This window comes from Dromaius novaehollandiae, chromosome 2, assembly GCF_036370855.1.
Source record: "Dromaius novaehollandiae isolate bDroNov1 chromosome 2, bDroNov1.hap1, whole genome shotgun sequence".
NCBI lineage: Eukaryota > Metazoa > Chordata > Aves > Casuariiformes > Dromaiidae > Dromaius > Dromaius novaehollandiae.
In genome coordinates, this window is record NC_088099.1 from 108,508,977 (window position 1) to 108,528,221 (window position 19,245).

Consider the following 19,245-nt stretch of genomic DNA (forward strand, 5'->3'; position numbering starts at 1 on the left):
TTTGGGTGTCTCAAATGTCATTAGAGCACTGTCATCAGCCACTGTGCTGAGGTGGCAAGCATCTCTTTCTTCTTCCAGAAGATAAGGAATGAGCCTGTAGAAGTGACCAAATATGTCTGTCTTAATTCTCTAAAGCTATAAATAGTCTCTTCATTGAGTCATGTATTTATTTATTTCAGAAAAAAAAATTAAATAGACTGAACCTAGCTATTTTTGCTCCCTAGCAGAATGGTTACAGCTCTTTATTACTGGGGCAAGGTTTCCAAAGCAACTAGTGTTTTTTGTACTCCTATTTTCTGAGTGCAGAACTTGAGACAACTTACAGAGGCCTGGTTTAAAGAACAGTTGCTTTGTCAAAAACATTTCATGCCTCTTTCAAGCAGAATCCAAAACTGAAGCAACAAAAAAACTGAGGCAAAAAAAATTATGAACAAAAGAATTATAGATTTCTTACCGAGTGTGTCTACAGTATTGCTTTTCAAACCTGATTTTCTGTTCTGAAATGTTAAACTCAGAACTAACTAAATGAAAGTATTAATAAAGTAATCTTCTATCTGTGCCATATATTTTTATCTCTGTGGGTGATTTTCAGAAATGTCAGAGTCTTCAATGTTAATACAAATTATCATGCATCAGTAAAAACACTCAATTAGGTATAACTTTGTTTTCCAATTAGAACTGGAAGGCTCGCTTTGGAAGCTAGCTGAATGAACTGCAGAAGCCAGGTAATGTGCTTGGAGGCTGAGGCATCTCTCTGCTATATTTCAAAGTTCAGTTTTAAGATTCTCTTGTCAGAAAATAAACAGTCCATATATTGGTTAAAATTCAACATCATGTACCAAAACGCCACCTGTAACAAGCAAATAAATGCAAAAATATATTTTGAAAACATTAATTCCTAATGGCTTTTCACAAGAAATTATCACATAGTATCTATATATACCTAATATAGATCTATAGCGTCTAATATATTTACAATAACATATAGATACGGTAGCTATAGATATGTATCTCTCTATAAATATTATAATATCTATAATAATAAGTATAATATCTATAGTATCTAGCATATATAAACTTCAAAGAATTTATACATACTGGCTGTGATTCTGAGAGGATCTGCAGATACGTTTATAGCTAACAACCTTCAATTAGAAACTTCATTTAAAGTCTTCAGTCTCTGAGTTCGGTTGGGAGGCTCAGAAGGAAGATATTAAGTGCATACATATATTTTTGCAGCAGCAAGAGAATAAATGAAAACTTTAATTCTATTAGCAAAGAGTTACATTTAAAAAAATATGCTTTCTTTATGTAAAAGATCAAGTTCCAAGCTGGTACGAATGGAAGCTACAGACACAAAACTTAGCACGCCAGCTTTGTTGAGTGTTAGATATGAAAGAAACAAGTATTGTAGTGGCCAAGCCCCATTCCTAGTTGGCACTGTGGTAAACGTTCTTCCAATTTCTCCTCCTTGCTATACAAACAAGTGCTCAGTATTTGGAAAGCGTACTGGGTTGCTGTCTTTAGATATCTGGTTAAAAGCTGTTATTCTGTGAAGAAGGCACTGAGACAATAGCAAAGAGCTTATCCATGCCATGGTGGATCAGTTTGTTCTGAGGACACACCACTCCCTGGACCTCTATAGGGGATCCCAGACCCACTACAGGGGACTGCATGCACATTCTCTGAACATTTCTGATTAGCATATGTTTAGAAGAAAACAAGCTATTCACATGAGCTTTCCTAATGATATAACATCTGCAGCTCTCATTTCTTCCAAGCCAACCTCAATAGCCTGAAAATCTCTTCTGGCTCCTGAGGCTGACAATAGAGTCAGAATGTGAAACTGGTATTAGAAAAAAAGGCACTATAGAATAACTTTCACCTTAAAAATTATTAATCCCCTTTTCTCCTGGAGCTGAAATTCCAGGAGAATGAGAGAGATTAAGGAGAGTACAGTGGGATATTGCTAGGTGCTAGCCAGTTCCCTGCAGGGGCTATTTGTTGAGTATCGTTGGTACAGTATGTAAGGCAGTGGCATTAAAAACTTATAGGAAGACACATTTAAATATCACAGTACAACCACATGTGACAGTGCCAGTACCAGCACAGAGTGATGCAGTATTTCATGTCTATTGCATCTCTATGGGATGTACAAGACTGTATTCAACAATATTTTAATAAAAGAATTGTTGTGCAAAAAATTTATTGGAGGCAAGCATTTGACTATGTTTCAATAATTTCACACATCTGAAGGAAATGTAGTATTATCCAAGTAACTGTGAATGTTAAGATAATAATGACATTCTGAATTTCAATTTGATATTGGATGATATTAAATCAGACCTCTACGATGAATTATATTCTTATAATAAAATTTTATTGCCATTTTCTTCTAATGTCTTATTTTTGTTTGGCATGGCATATTTTTATTAGTTGTTTAATAAATCACTAGAAATTAGAGGTATTTTATGGAGGAAAGGAAACTTATGTTCCAAAACACACTGCTGTCTTGGATTTGTTCTGATACTTTTACAAGAACAAGTAAAATATTCTTGAGCAATTACACATATCTCTTTCAATGCGTAAGCTCTTATGTAAACACTTCTGAAATTATATCAGACATAATTTCTCATATGAAGACAGTCACGCAAAAACTTCCATTCATAGTCCTGGCCTTCCTGTGAGGGGAATCTCTACATCTGAGAATTGGCATCTCAGAAGTACTCATGATGAGTCTTCCTTTTCAGAAGAAAATACAGCATAACTGTTCTGAGTGATGTGTGAAGCACCAGGACTCAGGAGCTAGACAGGAATTTTAAGCAGCTCTAATACCCTCTAATACCTTCTAATTTATTGGTAATTTTTTTGTATTTTGTACACTTGAAAATGATATATACATATTATCATCAGAGTTATATACTCTTTGCCAAAGCTAGTAGCTATAAGGTAACCTGTCCTCATGCCCTGATGGACAGATAAAGAATGAACTATTGATCTGAATTTACAAAGCATTCTTTTAGTCATATTGATAGTTAGGTTTAACACAAATGCTACTTGCAAGGAACGTAGGTATACCTCAGCTGATTTAAACAGAACTCATGATTAAAAGGGGAGGCATAAAAGACTACCCTTCCTCTACTAGTAGATTAAATTGCAAAAGTATGCTTGTAAAGAGAGGAGTCAAATTTATTAAAATTCCATGCGTTCATGATTTTACAATAAAAGAGTCCTTGAAAGGCCATATAATCCATGATGTCTGTGTTAGCAATCTGAATGGTAGTTGATTTAGTGAAATGAAAACTCAGTTTTCTGCACCATGGATGAACATAAAAGTGTTTTTGTGTCCTTGCCACAAGAATCTCCTACTATGAGGGGAAGATGAAAGTAGGTTTCACGTGAAATGAACGTTTCCTCTTTCCTGTAGTTGGTGCATCTACTTATATATGTAACATCTAGATAATAAATGCAAATACCTGTGAAATAATTTCAGGAAAAGATATTTATGTATTTTCTTTTGGAAAGAAGTGTTCCATTTTGTTAAGAGTTAATGTAAATAATGTTTGGGAAACACACTTGGGGGCGACTCATCAAAATGTTTTTCTGTTGATGACTTGATTTAGTAGATGAAACAGAAAAGCTTTTCCCCTTGAGGCTGTTGCCTTAAATGAGTTCAAGGTGAGTGCTACCTTAGGGAAGGTCCCAAAGAAATGAACGGTTTCATTTCTTGTACAACTTCCATTCCATAAAGTTCAACATGTCCTTGGTAGAAATGTCTGTGTTCCTAGCAGTCTTGGAAAAGTGATCAAAAAATGGCATAAGCTTAACCACACACACTTTTCCAGCTGAAAACAACTCTTTGAGATCAAGAATGAGCCCTGTGAATAGCTTGTTTGTTTATATACTGTAAAAGTTACGCTTTCTGAAGTCATTCCATAACTCAGTGAACTGCATTTTCTCTATGCTAACAATTTCAAATTTTGTAATTCCAGCATTACCACTCACAAAAGGAAGGAAAGACAGAAGTAATTCTGTCAGCTACATACGTCTGTGAAGGCTGCAGTTTGTCCTATTAAGGATAGTATTTAATTAGATGTAATATGTGGAACTGTTTTCTAATAAAAGCTCTAAAGGTCCTATAATTAGATATTTGGTTAAAAATTAAATATTATTCTTCTGTTATTCCCTCTTGTCTTTTATGCTTTACCGATTTGTACTGATTGTCCTTTTCCTGGCTATTTAAAATGGAGGAGGATTCAGTAAGTAGGGGATTCATTCCTTGTACTAAAGAGAGACCAGATCGTATCTGATTTTCTGCGGATGCACATTAGATTTAAGGGCTTTTCAGTTCCCTGTTATTCTTACGCTCATCTTTCTTGAAAGTAAGTGGACAATGTGATGACGTGTCATCATTCCCTCACCACTGGACCCAATGTTGCAAGTTGTGAAAAATAAGGAACAAATCTTTTAGCTCTGCTTTCATCCCTTGTTTATACAACAGAGTCATAATCAATGACTGGTCTGATCTAAACAGACGTAATAGCAGCTCCCTAGGGTACCAGACCCAGGCAAGATCGAGTGTTGATGTCATCTGGAGGAATTTCAGTGGTCCTTTGCTTTCCCTTGCAGAACAGGTGCTGCCTTACAGCCACAGACTGGTTCCTGCTTTGATTTCTGATACTTGCTAACGCACTAGACTTTTCAGCTTTCTACTCTGATCCCTCCACTCTTGAACTTGGGAGAAAGACCATCAAATACAAGTATTTCAGGCTTAGTAAAAAATTCTAATTTGAAATAAGGAGCTATAGGTGAGGAATTCCCTGCACACTGCTTAACTGCGATTTCAGGACATGATTAATTTCTCAATGCAAATCATCAGGCAGACACCCACAGGAGCTCCTCACTTGTGGTTAAAGCAGAAGATTGAAACAGAGGAGTGCTCATTCATAGCTGAGATGGTAATTTTACTATTGAGATATGCCTGCAATTTCTTCTCCATCTCAGGAACATTAAAATAGTTGAATTACCATTTAGATTTATATGCAGTTTTCTGACATGTTACTTCCAGGTGCTGAATACCAGGATCTCAAGGAAAATGTCGTATGCAACCAGAAAACCAGTTCGCAGTGGAGAGCAATGCATTGCAACGCACCGCTTTTTCACAAAACTTCGTTGCTAGAGCTTTCCCTTGCCCTGCCTCGTATTGGCGCTACCCTCGCAGCAGCAGCAGCCGCCACGCACGGTGAGACGCGTGAAAAAAAACCCGCAGCCGGTGATATCTGATGTACCCTTGACCGTGACACGAGCCCTCGCCACCGCCGCGTTGCCGTGCTTCGGCGCCGCGCAGGCAGCCGCAGGAGGCGGCGGCCCCCGCGCTCCCACAGCCCCGGCCCCCGGGCGTCGCCGCGCGACCGCTAGGTGACGCCGCAATCCCGCTGCTGGCACGGCGCGGCGCTGCGCGGGCGCAGAGCCGGTGCGCAGCGGCCCCGGGAAATAAAAGTCTTAATAAACACGGAGCCGCCGCCGAGAGCCGGGCGCTGAGGTGCGGATGGGCAGGTGCGGACACCCCAAACAACGTGTTTCTTCTCCCCCCCCTTTTTATGAGTATTATTATCATTATTAAAGCCAATAAATACCAATTCGCTCTCGCTTCATGATGATTTGCGGTTTCACCGCAGCAGTTGCCCGCGAGCACTAACGTGTCGGGGGCATGTTAGTGCAGAGGCTTTTTAACCAGACGGGTTTGAGTATAAATGAGGGGGAACGAGGGGGCAAGGCTCTTTCAGGAATCAGTGAAAAGCTGCCGCGGGTCGCCCCGGGGAAGCCGCTCCGGTAGGAGCTCGGCGCCTCGCCGCTGCCAGCCGGGGGGCGAGGCCGGGGGTGGGGTGTGGAGCCGGGAGGGGGGGTGCGGGCCGCAGTGCTGTTTTGGGGGTGCCGGGGAGCGGGGGCGGAGGGGGGGGCGGAGGGCCGCGCTCCCCTTCGCTCCGGGAGGGTGAAGCCTTGCCGGGTGCGTGTGTATGTGCGTGTGTGAGAAAGAGGCGAGGAGGGAGGAAGCGGGGTGGTGGTGGTGGCTGGGGGGGGGGGGTATTGGCAATGGGCGGGAGAGAAAGAGGCGACTCCTGTTTCCTTTTCTTTCTGCCAGCGCAATCTCGGCTCATTTTCTCTAAGCAATACAAGTTCACGGACGAGCTACCTAGCCAGCCCTCCTCTCTCGTCATGGACCTCCCAGGTAAAAAGGCCGTTCCCTTCCTCGCAGGCTGTTCCCTTTGCAAAATATGATTTTAAATAATAGCCATAATAAGATGCGGGGTTAAGGTGCAGATGCCTCGGGGGAGCTGTGCGGGGGAGCTCTCGTCAGCGAGCTCTCAGTGTGCGCTGGTGAGCGCGGAAAACTGAGGAGCAACTTCCCAGGGAGAAGCAGGGTGAGGCTTTGCCTCCCGCGCGCATGCAGGGCGTGGGAGCTGGGGAATGCCTGAGCCTGCCGCTTCCTTCCCGAGAGTTTCCCGAGCCCACGGGAGCGGCGGGAGCGGAGCTAGCCTGGCCCGGGGGCGGAGAGGTGCGAAGTACAAGTCGGTGCCCGAGCGCCGCAGCCGCGGGCGGGGAGCGGGGCGGCGGCGGCGGGCGCCCGGGGGGTCGCGGGGCTCCCCTTCCCCTGCGGCCCGGGGCTGCGGCAGCTGCTCAAGCGAGGCGCTGAGGCAGCGTTTAATGACAGTTTAGCGAATCTGGCCCCGGGGCGGCGGGGCGCTGGGAGCCCGAGGCAAACCCGGCTCGCGGCCGTGAGAAGAAGCGGGGCTCTGGGAGCTGGCGCGTTTCGGGGCCCCGAGCTGGGAGGGGGCGCCCGGCGCCCCGCAGGGTGCTCCGCGGCTGCAGAGGATCTGCCGCCGGTCCCCCTCCACCCCCAAGTGCGCCCGGGCGGCGGGACGCCCCGCTGGCAGGGCACGGGCAAGAGGCGCGGGGCGTCGCGGTCTCTCTCGGGCGCGCCGTGCCAGCTGGCGGCCGGGGGCAGGGGGGCGGCCGGGCGCTCCGTGCTGGCTCGGCGCCGCGGGGCCCCGCGTGCGGCGCGTATGTTCCGCCCGCGGAGCGCTGCCCCACCGCCTCTTTTCGCCCGGCAGGCTGCGCGCCGCCCGCCCTGTGAGGACGCTCCCGCGCCCCGCGCGGAGGAGGAGGAAGAGGAGGCGGCGGAGGAGGAGGAGGGAGGCGCGGCCGCGCCGCCGCTGCCCAGCCGCCGTCGCGCAGAGCGCTGGCCGCGGGGCGCCGCGGCGGGAGCAGGCGCGCAGCCCCCTCCGCGTCCCCGGGCCCGCCCGGCGGCGGCGGCGGCGGAGCGGGGCGCCTCCATGGCGGCGGCGAGCCGGAGCGGCGGCGGCGGCAGCGACGCGGGGCCGGCGCTGGGCATGGGGCGGCGGCGGCGGGGGGCGCTGCCGGAGCCGGCGGGCGGCTGCTGCTGCTGCCTGGCGGCGGCGCTGCCGCTGCTGCTGCTGCTGCTGCCCGCCGGGTGCCCGGTGCGGGCGCAGAACGACACGGAGCCCATCGTGCTGGAGGGGAAGTGCCTGGTGGTGTGCGACTCCAGCCCCTCGGCCGACGGCGCCATCACCTCCTCGCTGGGCATCTCGGTGCGCTCGGGCAGCGCCAAGGTGGCCTTCTCGGCCACCCGCAGCACCAACCACGAGCCCTCCGAGATGAGCAACCGCACCATGACCATCTACTTCGACCAGGTGAGCCGCCGCCGTGTTTTGCCTCTGCTGCTCCCCTCCAGGCCGGCGCCATCCTTCCTGCGCGGACACCGCTCCTGGCACCCCTCTGCTAGCGCCGTGTGCCTCCCGTCTGTCTGCCTTTTCTTCTTTCTTCCTGCCACTCTTCTTTCTTTCTTTCTTTCTGCCCCTTTCTTTCTTTCTTTCTGCCCCTTTCTTTCTTTCTCTCTTTCTCTCTCTTTCTCTCTCTTTCTCTCTCTTTCTCTCTCTTTCTCTCTCTCTCTCTCTCTCTCTCTCTTTCTCTCTCTCTTTTTGTCTCTTTTTCTCTCTCTCTTTTTGTCTCTTTTTCTCTCTCTCTTTTTCTCTCTCTCTTTTTCTCTCTCTCTTTTTCTCTCTCTCTTTTTCTCTCTCTCTTTTTCTCTCTCTCTTTCTCTCTCTCTCTTTTTCTCTCTCTCTTTTTCTCTCTCTCTTTTTCTCTCTTTCTCTTTCTTTCTTTCTGCCCCCCTTTCTTTCTTCCTTTCCTCCTTTTGCTAGCGAGTCCCCGGCTCTGTAACAGTTTAATAGCTCAGCTCCCCAGAAAGAGTTTGGAAGTTGCTTTAGCCGGCTGCGGGCTTTCTCGGCGGTGGCGGGTGGGAAGGGGAGGCGCTGACTCCCCTGCGGCCCCGTCTCTGCTGCCTCGGGCCGTCGCCCTGCAGCCGGAGGTGGCTCCAGGCGACAGCGCCTAACCTGCGCGGGGAATGCGGGCGGACGGGTGCGCTCCCCCCCGCAGCGCCCCGTCGGAGACGGGAATATTCCGGGCGAGCGGAGGACGGAGATTTACTGCTGGGGAGTCGCGGGACCTGCCTGTTCCGAGCGCGTTTGGCAGTGTTACAGCACCTCTCTGGGGAAGGGAGGAGTGAGGAAGAGGAGGGTGTTTCCCGTGTTATCAAACTAGTGGAAGGTGGGTTAGGAGCGGGTTTATTCTGCACGGCATACCCCGGGCAGAGCAGCGGGCAGCCCGAGCCCGCCCTGCCTCGTCGTGCTGCCCCTTCCCCGGCCAGGGCTTCTCTACCGCCTTGCCTGCCTCCCGGAGCCCCTGCCCTGTCCCGCTGCTTTTTCTTTTCTTTTTGGTGAATAAATTTACTTGATTCTGCTGCCTCTGTATCCCGAGGTAGTGTTGCAGAGTGAGCCAAAATGCACGCATGCAAACTGTTTTCTCCGTTCATCGGTCAGTCCGCTTGTCGTTCCTCCGCCTGCTTGTCCCCTCCTAATGAGTTTTCACAGCTATTCCTCGCGTACAAGATCCCATAAAGTCAGATCAGAAGGGGGAAAAGATATGCGTCGCATATTTTACATACCTTACCCCGCAATGCTCTGTTCTCAGGAGTTTGGAGGCATCCCTTCGTTGGGGCTCCCACAATAACGGATTATTTTTTCTTCCTTTCTTGGAAACAGTAGGGTTTGGATGTTTAAAAGGAAGGGCTCGCGGGGCTTTTTTCTTTTTTTTTCCTCCCTGCTTACTTTGTATTTTTCTTCACCAAAACAGCCGAAGCAGAGGTCGTAGCCCGCAAAGCTGCGTTAAGCCGTGTAGGAAATGATGCGGGCCGGGTGCCCGGGCGGGAGCGGGGCCGCCCCGGGGCGGGCGGCCGGCAGGGGTGGCCGGCGGGCCCTCGGGGGGTTATCTTTCGTTACCCGTGCCTTTGGGCTAAAACGGGTCGCCAGTCCCGAGGGCCGGCAGGGGGAGCGACCAGGTGAGCCGGGGTTCCCGGCGATCCGCACCGCCGCTTCCACGGGAGCCCGATCCGGGTGGCCCTTGGCACCTCTGCCGGAGGGGTCAGCTCGTCCCCTCCTCCCCGCTTTTTCATTCGAAGGCGCTTGTAATTTATGGCAAATTAAGACTGCTCTTGAGGAAGAGGAGGAGGCCCCCCGCGGAGGTGCCGCCTCAGCCAGCACAGCCCTCCAGAGGGGCAGACGGAGTAGCGCGAAGTGTCAGATGTTACCGATGCTGCACATCCGCTCCTGCTTCGTTGAAAGATTTCCCAGCCCGATTTTACTTATATATGCTATTGAACTCGATTTTAGTGGCATATTCTATTAAAGATCTAGTTTCAGTAGTGCAATCTAAAAAGCATGTATTTGCTTCGTGAGTTGAAGAGTTTTTGTTTTGTTTTGCTTTTTCCTTTGCTTGCCCCCTCCAGCCCCCCACCTGCCACACTTGCTTTAGTGACAGTGCAGTGTGGGCATCTGCACTTCATCTGACAGGGTTTGGAGTGCATCATAGTGTAACTAAATCCTTCTATGAACTGCGATGCTTTTTAAGTGCCTCTTAACTTGACTCCATTCCCCTGCAGTGTACTTTTAATTGTGCTGCAAATGCCATCTCGATTAGGCTTTTTATCGGTCACGTCACGGAGCTCATGTTGGATTTTCACTGGCACTTGTCTAAGGTGGGGTCTGATTTCTCTCTTTCTCTCTTTCTCCCCCCCCGCCCTTTTTTTTTTTGTTTACTTTCCAGGTATTAGTTAATATTGGCAACCATTTTGATCTTGCTTCCAGCATATTTGTAGCACCAAGAAAAGGGATATATAGTTTCAGTTTCCACGTGGTCAAGGTCTATAACAGACAAACCATCCAGGTGGGTTGCGATCTAAAGAAGATGCTTTCTTTCCATTTACAAATACTCGTCTCCAGATGCTAAGTGGCTTTTGCAAACCCAGCAAGTGAAGAATGAGGCTGGGGGTTGCTTTAATTAAAGGGGCCTTTATGCATGACAGAAATTACGCGTTGCTTTAGTTTAATTCAACCCTGTTTTTAACCTGTGCAAAAGCTTCATGAAGTGCACAGGGCCAACAAGTCACTCAGAATATTGAGAAAACTCAGATTCTCTCTCTTTGCACTTTTTAGGTAAGTTTAATGCAAAACGGCTACCCAGTGATTTCAGCTTTTGCAGGGGATCAGGATGTCACCAGAGAAGCAGCCAGCAATGGGGTCTTGCTCCACATGGAAAGAGAAGACAAAGTGCATCTCAAACTGGAAAGGGGTAACCTCATGGGAGGGTGGAAATATTCAACCTTTTCTGGCTTCTTAGTCTTTCCACTATAAAAGAAGGCCGAATGGGAGATAGATCCATGAGCTGGAGCAAGGATTCAATCGTTAATGACACCCTGAACTTGGCAGCACATGACAATATTTCCAGTCGCCCTGTCAGACTGTCACAGTAGAAGAATGATAACCTTCTAAACTCCAACATTTGCTTTGAATATTGACAATTCCTCGGGAAACCTGCGCCTCTAATTAGTTTTAGACGACAGTGATCTTTAGGACAAATGAAATTATCGACCTGAGCAATTTGTACCTGTGATTGTAAAGTCAATTTTGGATTTTATTGTTGGGATCATTGACTTCTTCTTTTTTATTTTTTCCTCTCTCTTTCATTTTTTCCCTCTTTTCTTTCTCTTCTTGTTGTCCCAGTGAGACAAGTAACTCGGACCACACAGTTGCTTTATCTAAGGCTCGCTTCTGAGTCAGAAGAATGAAGTGTTCAGCCCGATGAGGTGTTCTTTCCATGCTTTCTTTCTTTGTGTTGTATAGCCTTAAGGAAAAAAAAAAAAAAAAAAAGAAAAAAAAAGAATGGCTTCAGTCTCAGTCCTGTATTTTTCTGGGGGAGGGGGATTCTGGACATTACTGTGTCAAGAAGTGCTTTATCCAGTGAAGCAAAATTTGCACGATTGGAACGTTATTTGTTTTGTGTTTTTCGTGTTTTTCATCGAGTTTTTCTTTTTTCTGATTTTTGTTTGTGTGTGCTAAAAATGTAAGCTAGATTGATCAATAAGACAAAATACAGCACATATATACCCTGTAGCTCTAAGTAAAGCTAACCAGTGAACAATTCTGTCTGCACTTTCCAGCTGATCTTTATAGACCTATTTAGAGAAAGAGAAAGAGAGAAAAAGAGTGAGAGAGCTACATGATCCTTCAATTACAATCTGGAAACCAGTAAAGGAACTGACATTTCTGAATTGTCCTGACATTTCTAGAAGCAACAATGGAAGCTTCAAATATCTTATCTGACCATACCCTAAAATATATCCTTTCTTTGCATTACCAAGTGTATTTTGGGTGCTATTAGCTGATATTTATTTGATATATTTGTTCACTAATGCTTGAGTACACATTTTTGGGAGCACGGAGAGATGACAGAGCAAACTCTCTCTTCAAAATTAAATAAAATGATCTCCACTTGACCTGTCCATGGCAGGTATCTGAAGAGTTGCTGCTAGCATCTTTGACAGCATTTGGGAGAGGGGCCTCAGAGAATCAGTAGATGCACCAGAAGCTGCATGGGTGCCATGTGCTTATTTGTCATGTGTGCCGTTCTTAATATGGATAGCCTCAGAGTTTTGGGGGTGGACCCCACTGGAGCACTGCAGGGTAGGAAAAGTTATTGGTCCCAATCAACAAGAGGTAAAATATCAGGCCAACCTCCAATGCATCATTTTGCCTCATTCACAATAAACAGATCTTGTTTCTTCCCTTATGTATGAAAGTTGGTGTAATAGTGTGCTGAGGAAATTCTTGCTTGAAGAGATCCGGGAGGGACTTTTATATGATTTGATTTTATTTCATCTTTATTTATTTAATTTGAAATATCTTATCTTGCTATTAAGCCCACAAGAGTGGATGTGTATAAGAATTTATTTTTGTCAGATTTATTCCTCTGCCACAAACAAATATAATGCAAAGGCATTTGCAGCAAATGAGTGGTAGCTATGTTGTATTTCAAAATTATGGTGGACATGTCATTTTCATTGTAAATTTATCATTAAAGGGACAAAGTCAATTAAAGTCATATATTCTTAAAAAAATTCTTATCTGTGTTGCTTATGATACCTCAGATTATTAAAACTTAAACCAATTTGATATTCAATATTTTGGTGCATTTTCACCATTGATGCTGTTTGTTTGCTTTGGTGTTTCACTTGGCCTGGTTACTGAATTAGTGAGTTTCAGGTTTTGTTTTTTACTGAGTTGCATTTCCTGGTTCTTCCTCGTGCACTGGCATGACACTGTTATGGTTCTAGTTGCAAATTATGACAGGGCTATGTTTAAAGTCAACAAATAAAACCCAAGTCAGCAACAGTCTTTTTCCATTCAGATTTAAAAATATCATGAAAGCAGTTTGCTTAAATGGAAGATAATGTAAAACTATTTTTAAATTGGTTTTGTGTTTAAAACTTGATCATATCTGTCAAGAAAACAGATGTCGAGTTGGGTTCAAGATCATAAGTTTTCAGTTTCTACCACATTTCGTCAGTCCTATTTTAAAATTCTGCCTACCGTAGTTACTTTCAGTTGTCCCATTGATCTCAGTTCCTCTGGTGTGAATAAGGCAATGGTGTCTTAGCTCTTGTTCTCTCTTAAGCCAAAGAAGGCTAACGACAGGATTTTCTGTAGAGATATTCTTGGGGGTTTCTAAGGCCACAGAGGCTGCAGAATCTGAATATCCCACTTCAAGTGCAGTAATTGACTGTACTTATTTTATAAAGCTAAATGTGAATTTATGATTACTTCAGCCTTTTTCTGAATTGAAAGATGGTCTCTAATCTACTGCCTCTCTCCCTCTTCTAGTTGTGTGTCCTCCATGCTAAGCTATGGAGTTAGGACTGTTTATATAGACTGTTAAATTAAATGGAAAATGGGCAGTAAATTCTTATTGCATACCAATTACCTCCATGGCTTTTTTTTTTCTTGGAGTGTTCTGTGGCAATATTTATTCCCCTTCCCCTTGTACTTGATTTTGTATCTCAATTTGAGAAGGTGCAAACTGTTTGTCATTTGAAAGTGTAGACATTTCAGTATCTGTGTAAGGTGTGAGTATATCCTAATCTATTTTATGTATCAAAGAGGGCAAATGTACGTCAGCAGCATTGTAGAATGCAAGAAGCATGTAAGGTTCCTTAAAAGAGTCTCCCAGCACATAAATAGCAGGTTTATCTAACAAGTAATTTATGAAAATAAATCATTTGGATAACATTCAGAGGTGGTGTAAATCTCATGTTGAGGGGCACCATGGAGGTTATTAAGTGTAAAACACATATTGCAGTGAAGCAGCCCAGTGGTTCAGAAACAACTCTGACTCCTGTGGTAATAATAACCCAATATTCCTACCAACAACTTCCAGAGTTTCTCATGAATTACTGTGTAGCACCGTCATAAAATACTCCTCTGAAAACACTGTATGTTTGCCTGTTTGTCTTCCTGGGGCCAGCTGTGAGCCTCTCACCTAGGTGTTTCTGGGAACCACTGTTTCACTGTTTCTTCAGAGTACTTTTTGCATGAGGGAAACCAGGAGCTATATTAGGAACGATAAATACTTATCATACACTTTATTGCCTTCCTCTGGATTTTTATATCCATAGTTCGAAGTTGGTCGTGCAAAAGCCTCTGTGCCCTCAACTCCCTCTGAGGCAGTGGGTGTGATGGATGTACAGTGTTTCTCATTAATGGTCAACATCTTGCAAGCTGGATCTGTTCATACTGGGTGGGAGGAGGAGAGCGTCAGATTGAAGGATTTCTATCTTGGACTGTCAAAGTAAACGATAGGCTAAAAGGGTTTGTTTACTGGTGGAATTATTCAGAAATAGCTGAAAGTGGTTTCATGTTGTGTAATGTGACACTCATTTCTGGAATAGGAAGGATCACAGGTGAAGTTGTTTAATAATAGCTCTTATGATTAGCAGCCTACTGTAATGCAGGATAACTTTTAAGTGTTAACAAGCACCCCAAAATCAGTATCATTAATGTACTTCATGATTTTCACGGGTAACGACTTGTCAGTTCCAAGTCTATTAAACAATTATATATAACTACAGGCAAAAAAGGATTCAATTTTTTTATTTACTGTTGGAAGGCCAGTGACAATCTTTGAAGCAATGCATTGTTTCTGGATTTTGAACCTCACGCTGTATTGCACAACAAGTGTTCCAGACCCACGTTTGCTGAGATGAGTCATACCCATTTTTAATCAGGGTGGTAAATGATAATGATTCTTTGTAAAATACCCTTTTCTCAATGGAGCAGATTTTTTTATTTGACTTGTCTTCATCCATCAGAATGTGCAAAACAGAATTTTATGATTACTGATTACCTGTTAACCAGATCATATTAACTGGTTATAAACTGATGAGAATTAATGATCTCTGTCATGGCTGTAGTTAGGCACATAGTAGATTTACTTTAAAAATCAGTGATAACAATCAGTGCAAACCCTCAGCTAACATGAAAAACATTCTTCAGTTTAAATATATTTCAATATTAATCTCAATCCTAATAAAGTAACTGAAGTCTTACAAATATCTTGTGAACTCCTGTTATAAATCCATTTTCAAAACAGCAATGGTTCTGGTTTTATACAATGTAATCATACAGCTACTCTTTTTTCTTATTAGCTATTATCAGTAAAATCCAAAGATCAGCAGTTTTATTTTATACCATGCTCGTCTGAATGTTATCATTAAAATACACTTCACACATCAAATATACCTAGCATATTGTATTTCTTCCCAGGCAAAATATATTAAAACTATTTAGTGAATCTCTGCTTTTCATCAGCAAAATAAAGATGGGTAACTTATTGGATATCTGCAGATCTCTGTAGATTTGTACCACAGATAGTGTAAACAATTCTCTGGCGACATTCTGGGAAGTAAATAATGAGTCCTATTATGAATTCCACATAAAAAAAAAATCTGCGTCAACACAAATTGAGGTGGTATAGACAAATGCTCCAAAATGCAGGAAAGTTAAGTTTTTAAAACCTAATGTTACTGGCTGAGATTACTTCCATTGTAATACTGCACAAATACTTTTACTATGGGAATCTAAAAAAGAATCTCAATTGTTTTGTGAGACTGACTGGGCTGAAAGACTCCTGTTCAGTGCATCAACATAATGACTAAGCAGAAACATAAGCTCATCAGTTAGTAATTAATCCTTGTTATATAGCATTCTCATTACACCCAACATATTTCAATTAACCAAAATTACTTTTCTGAAATGCTTTTATTTGCATGTGCATGTGACTATACACACATATGTACATATATGTATGTATATGTACACATGTACATAAAAACACATTTTTAGCTAGGAATGGATAGACACAGAGTTGGCTTGTCCTTATATAGTTTGGCCTTCTTTTCTCCAAAGCATTTCCCAAACAAGTTAATCGTTCTTTTATTTATAATAATTGTAAATGGAAAGCTGTTTACTTCTGCTTACATCCAAAAGTACACACTGATAGCAAATGACAGTACACATGTAAGCACAGAGAGCTGCCACAGATTAGGTAATAAAAGTGAAATGCAGAGTTATTAATAAAAAACTTTCATTGCCTCCAGTTCTGTTGCAAGCGTTTGTGATGAGTGAACCTATAGTACTGTGTAACGCATTGTGGGAATTATGTCAAAACACCAGACAGGGAGATACCTCAGACTGGAGATTGTCTCTCCCTCTTCTGGCCCAGTTGGGGAACCTATGATGCATGCTGTAATAGAAGGAAAATATGTCCCTGATACTTAGTCGTTTAGTAACAATAATGTTTATATGCTGACTTAATTTTGGGGTGTGCGAGCATTTTCTGCATGGTGATGCATTATATTGTCACATTATCAGAAGTAAGAATATGGAATTCTGCTATGACTTCAGGGGAGAAAGGAGAGAGAGCTTTCCAGTTTTATTTTTGTTCACTAGGAGAAAGATCCCAGCACAGAACTCCTGATTGGTGCTACAGGTTTTTGGGCCAGAGAAGACATGTACAAAACTGTTTCAGAAAGAATTTATCCAGATATCTTAAATTATTTATCGTTACTAACAGCAGAATTTTCTCGGCCCTTCTCATGACCATATGACTGGGAGTATTTTAGGGTGAAGTCTAAATGTCTATAACTAGACTCTCTAGCAGCTGGTTTCTCCTGTGTCCTCACTTTTCTGGAGACTCTTGTGTTCTCATTAGGCCTCAATCTCTCTGCAAACAATAACTGTCCCTTAATCTTGACTGTCTAGTAAAGCTGATCTTCCCTAATTACTTCACCTGGATATGAGAAGCATCTTTTTTTTCTTTCCAAATGCTCTTCTTTCCAAAGTTTTCTATCATTTCCTTGAATTGCGTGGACTGTGCTAAAACTATTCAGTAGAGCAGAGGAGATTTCTACTGCACTTGTCTCTCTAAGACATTCCATCTCTCTTCCCCTGCCCTCTCTTACTGTTTCATGCATATTTGAATGGCTCCTAATTTTGATTTTTTTTTAAAGAATAATGTTGTTTTAAATAATGCTTTTCAAAAATCCATTCAGCCTCTTGTTCATAACCATGTGAAATCTTGTTCATTCAAAATGCTGACAGGTTTAGGCAGCTGCTCAGACCTGCAGTTCTGCACCCAGAATTCTCAATTAACAGAACCCAGTTAAGATAAGAAAAAATAGAAATCCCCTCTCCCCGCAAAAAACCCTGAGAAATCAGTCTGTATATGAATCAGTGATTTCTACAACTGTATAACTGAGTGACTAGGGCCCCCTCTCTTTTCCTAAATCCCTTTAAAATACTCGATGAGCAAAGATACTAGAAATGTCCCTCTCTTGTCTTACTGCCTGCTTGGAAAATACAGACCCTCGCCTAACGGTGGTTTGGACAAGAGTAAGAAAGCCAGATTTTAAGTGCGAGTGACCTTTTAACGTGAACAACTTGTGAGAAAGAGAGAACAGCCTGCAGGAATCAGAGGGGAAGGGAAGAAATCCTTCTACCACAGTCACTGACTGTTCTTTGCACACATACCAAACTCAAAAGCATATGGCCACACATATGCACATACATGTGTGAATCACAGTTATAAAGTGACAAACATTTGAATTTAAAACTCCTTGTCAGAACTCTAACTTTGATGCAATTAACAAAATAATAAAGGAAGGTGTAAGCAACTCAAATGAGATTAAGTGTGTATATGTGATTAGTGATTGTAGCAAACTGTTTGTAAAGGACAGTAGCTCAATACAGATGCATCACACAGTGTCTTTCACTCATGCATGTAATGCTGCACTACATAGCAAATATCTAAGCCATCCATGAGCAAAGACTTTACAAAATTATATTTACAGAGCTACGGGAGTCAGCAATCGGGCTGCAGCTAACACATTTCAGACCACTGGGCATGTTATAAAAAGTGAGATAAACATTTTGGTTCATGTTTTTCCCTTCCCCTCAGTCAAGAAGTAGCTTTGCTCCTGAGGAAAAAAAAAAAAAAAAAAAAAAAAAAAAAAAAGAGGAGCCCATATACACTATCTATTAAGATCTATTTTTACTGTGTGTAAAAAGAGCCTTGCCTATTTTTCCTCCATGTCCAGGAGCCTCCCTAGCATGCTTGCCTGTGGTATGCTTTTTATCTGTGCACTACTGTTTTTCAGATGTTCACAGGTTATGTCTGAACTAGATGATTAAAAGTAGATTTGAAAGTGTACTTTAACATGTCAACTCTATAAGCAGCAGGCTTTCCTGCCTCACTACTCATTGTCAGATTTATTGTAAATAAGGCTTAAAATGTCTACATCATGCTTGGAAAGAGCCAAGCTCAGGATATCTATTGGATATAGGCTGTACTGCTATCGTCTTTGTCCATGCTCAAGCCAGCCAGGTGCAGTGAATGAGAACTTGAGGCAACATTTAAATGTCATAGCAATGCTCAAGCTCGGTATCTCAAGAGTGCTCTGGTGCTGCACCTAAGAGTGCAAATCAGAGTATGGTTTTTTTGTAAGCAGTGTAGATAGTGTGTGAATCTGGACTTGAAAAGTAGTTCCCAGCTATATTTAACCACTCAATAATGTAGATATAATGATCCGTTGAAAAAACTCCAAAGGCTCTGGGGAGACTTACCGTCTTGATGTTTCTCTGCTGGACTCACTCCACAAAGTCACTGCCTTTCCTGTACTGGGAACCAAACCAAAGCTGAGCACAGTACTACAGATCGGGTCTCATAAGTGTGAAAAATAGAGGAATAATCACTTCCCTTGGCCTGCTGGCTATGCTTTTGCTAATACATCCAACTATGCAATTAACTTTCATTGCTGCAAGGCTGCTCTGCTGATTGATGTTTAACTTATTATCCACCAGAATCCCCATGTTTTTTTCTGCAAAGCTGCTTTTTATCCAGTCAGCCCCCAGACTGTACTGCTGCATGAAGATATTTCATCCCCTGTGCAGAACTTTCCACTTGCCTTTGCTGAACTTCTCGTGTCTCAACCCATTTCTCCAGTCTGTTGAGATCCTACCATGTAGCAGTCCTGCCATTTAGTATATCGATTGCTTCCCCTAAATTTGGTGTCATTCATGGACTTGCTGAAGGTTCATTCTGTCCTGTCATTGGGGCCATTAATGAAGACATTAAATGGTACCAGCCCTAGCAGTGACCGGTGAGGAGAGCCACTAGTAATTGGCTGACAGATGGACTTTGAACTGCTGCTCACTGCCCCTTGAGTCTACTGTTCCAATGAGTTTTCCATCCATTTTGTAGTCTACGCATCCAGTCCGT

General features: G+C 43.7%; 1 protein-coding gene across 3 annotated transcripts; it reads left to right on the forward strand.

The window, feature by feature from the left end:
- Nucleotides 1–5,817: 5,817 nt before the first annotated feature.
- Nucleotides 5,818–13,704, forward strand: CBLN2 (cerebellin 2 precursor). 3 transcript variants are annotated; one of them, XM_064507141.1, is made up of 5 exons: nt 5,818–5,832; nt 6,143–6,229; nt 7,113–7,712; nt 10,183–10,302; nt 10,572–12,532. In XM_064507141.1, the coding sequence occupies exons 3-5, from the start codon at nt 7,335–7,337 to the stop codon at nt 10,767–10,769; spliced, it is 696 nt and encodes a 231-aa protein (XP_064363211.1). In that variant the 5' UTR covers nt 5,818–5,832; nt 6,143–6,229; nt 7,113–7,334; the 3' UTR covers nt 10,770–12,532. The 3 variants fall into 3 exon arrangements, with proteins under 3 accessions (XP_064363211.1, XP_064363210.1, XP_064363209.1); XM_064507140.1 differs by lacking the exons at nt 5,818–5,832; nt 6,143–6,229 and adding an exon at nt 6,260–6,556 and having other exon boundaries at nt 11,139–13,704; XM_064507139.1 differs by lacking the exons at nt 5,818–5,832; nt 6,143–6,229 and adding an exon at nt 6,293–6,556.
- The last annotated feature ends 5,541 nt before the right edge of the window (nt 13,705–19,245 follow it).

What these genes read in the sequence shown, in the direction of transcription:
- CBLN2 (XM_064507139.1), top strand. Translation starts at nt 6,446, where the DNA reads ATGCAGGGCGTGGGAGCTGGGGAATGCCTGAGCCTGCCGCTTCCTTCC. An exon ending in CCTGGCCCGGGGGCGGAGAG is followed by an intron (nt 6,557 to 7,112) that starts GTGCGAAGTACA and finishes TTCGCCCGGCAG; the next exon opens with GCTGCGCGCCGCCCGCCCTG. An exon ending in TGACCATCTACTTCGACCAG is followed by an intron (nt 7,713 to 10,182) that starts GTGAGCCGCCGC and finishes TTTACTTTCCAG; the next exon opens with GTATTAGTTAATATTGGCAA.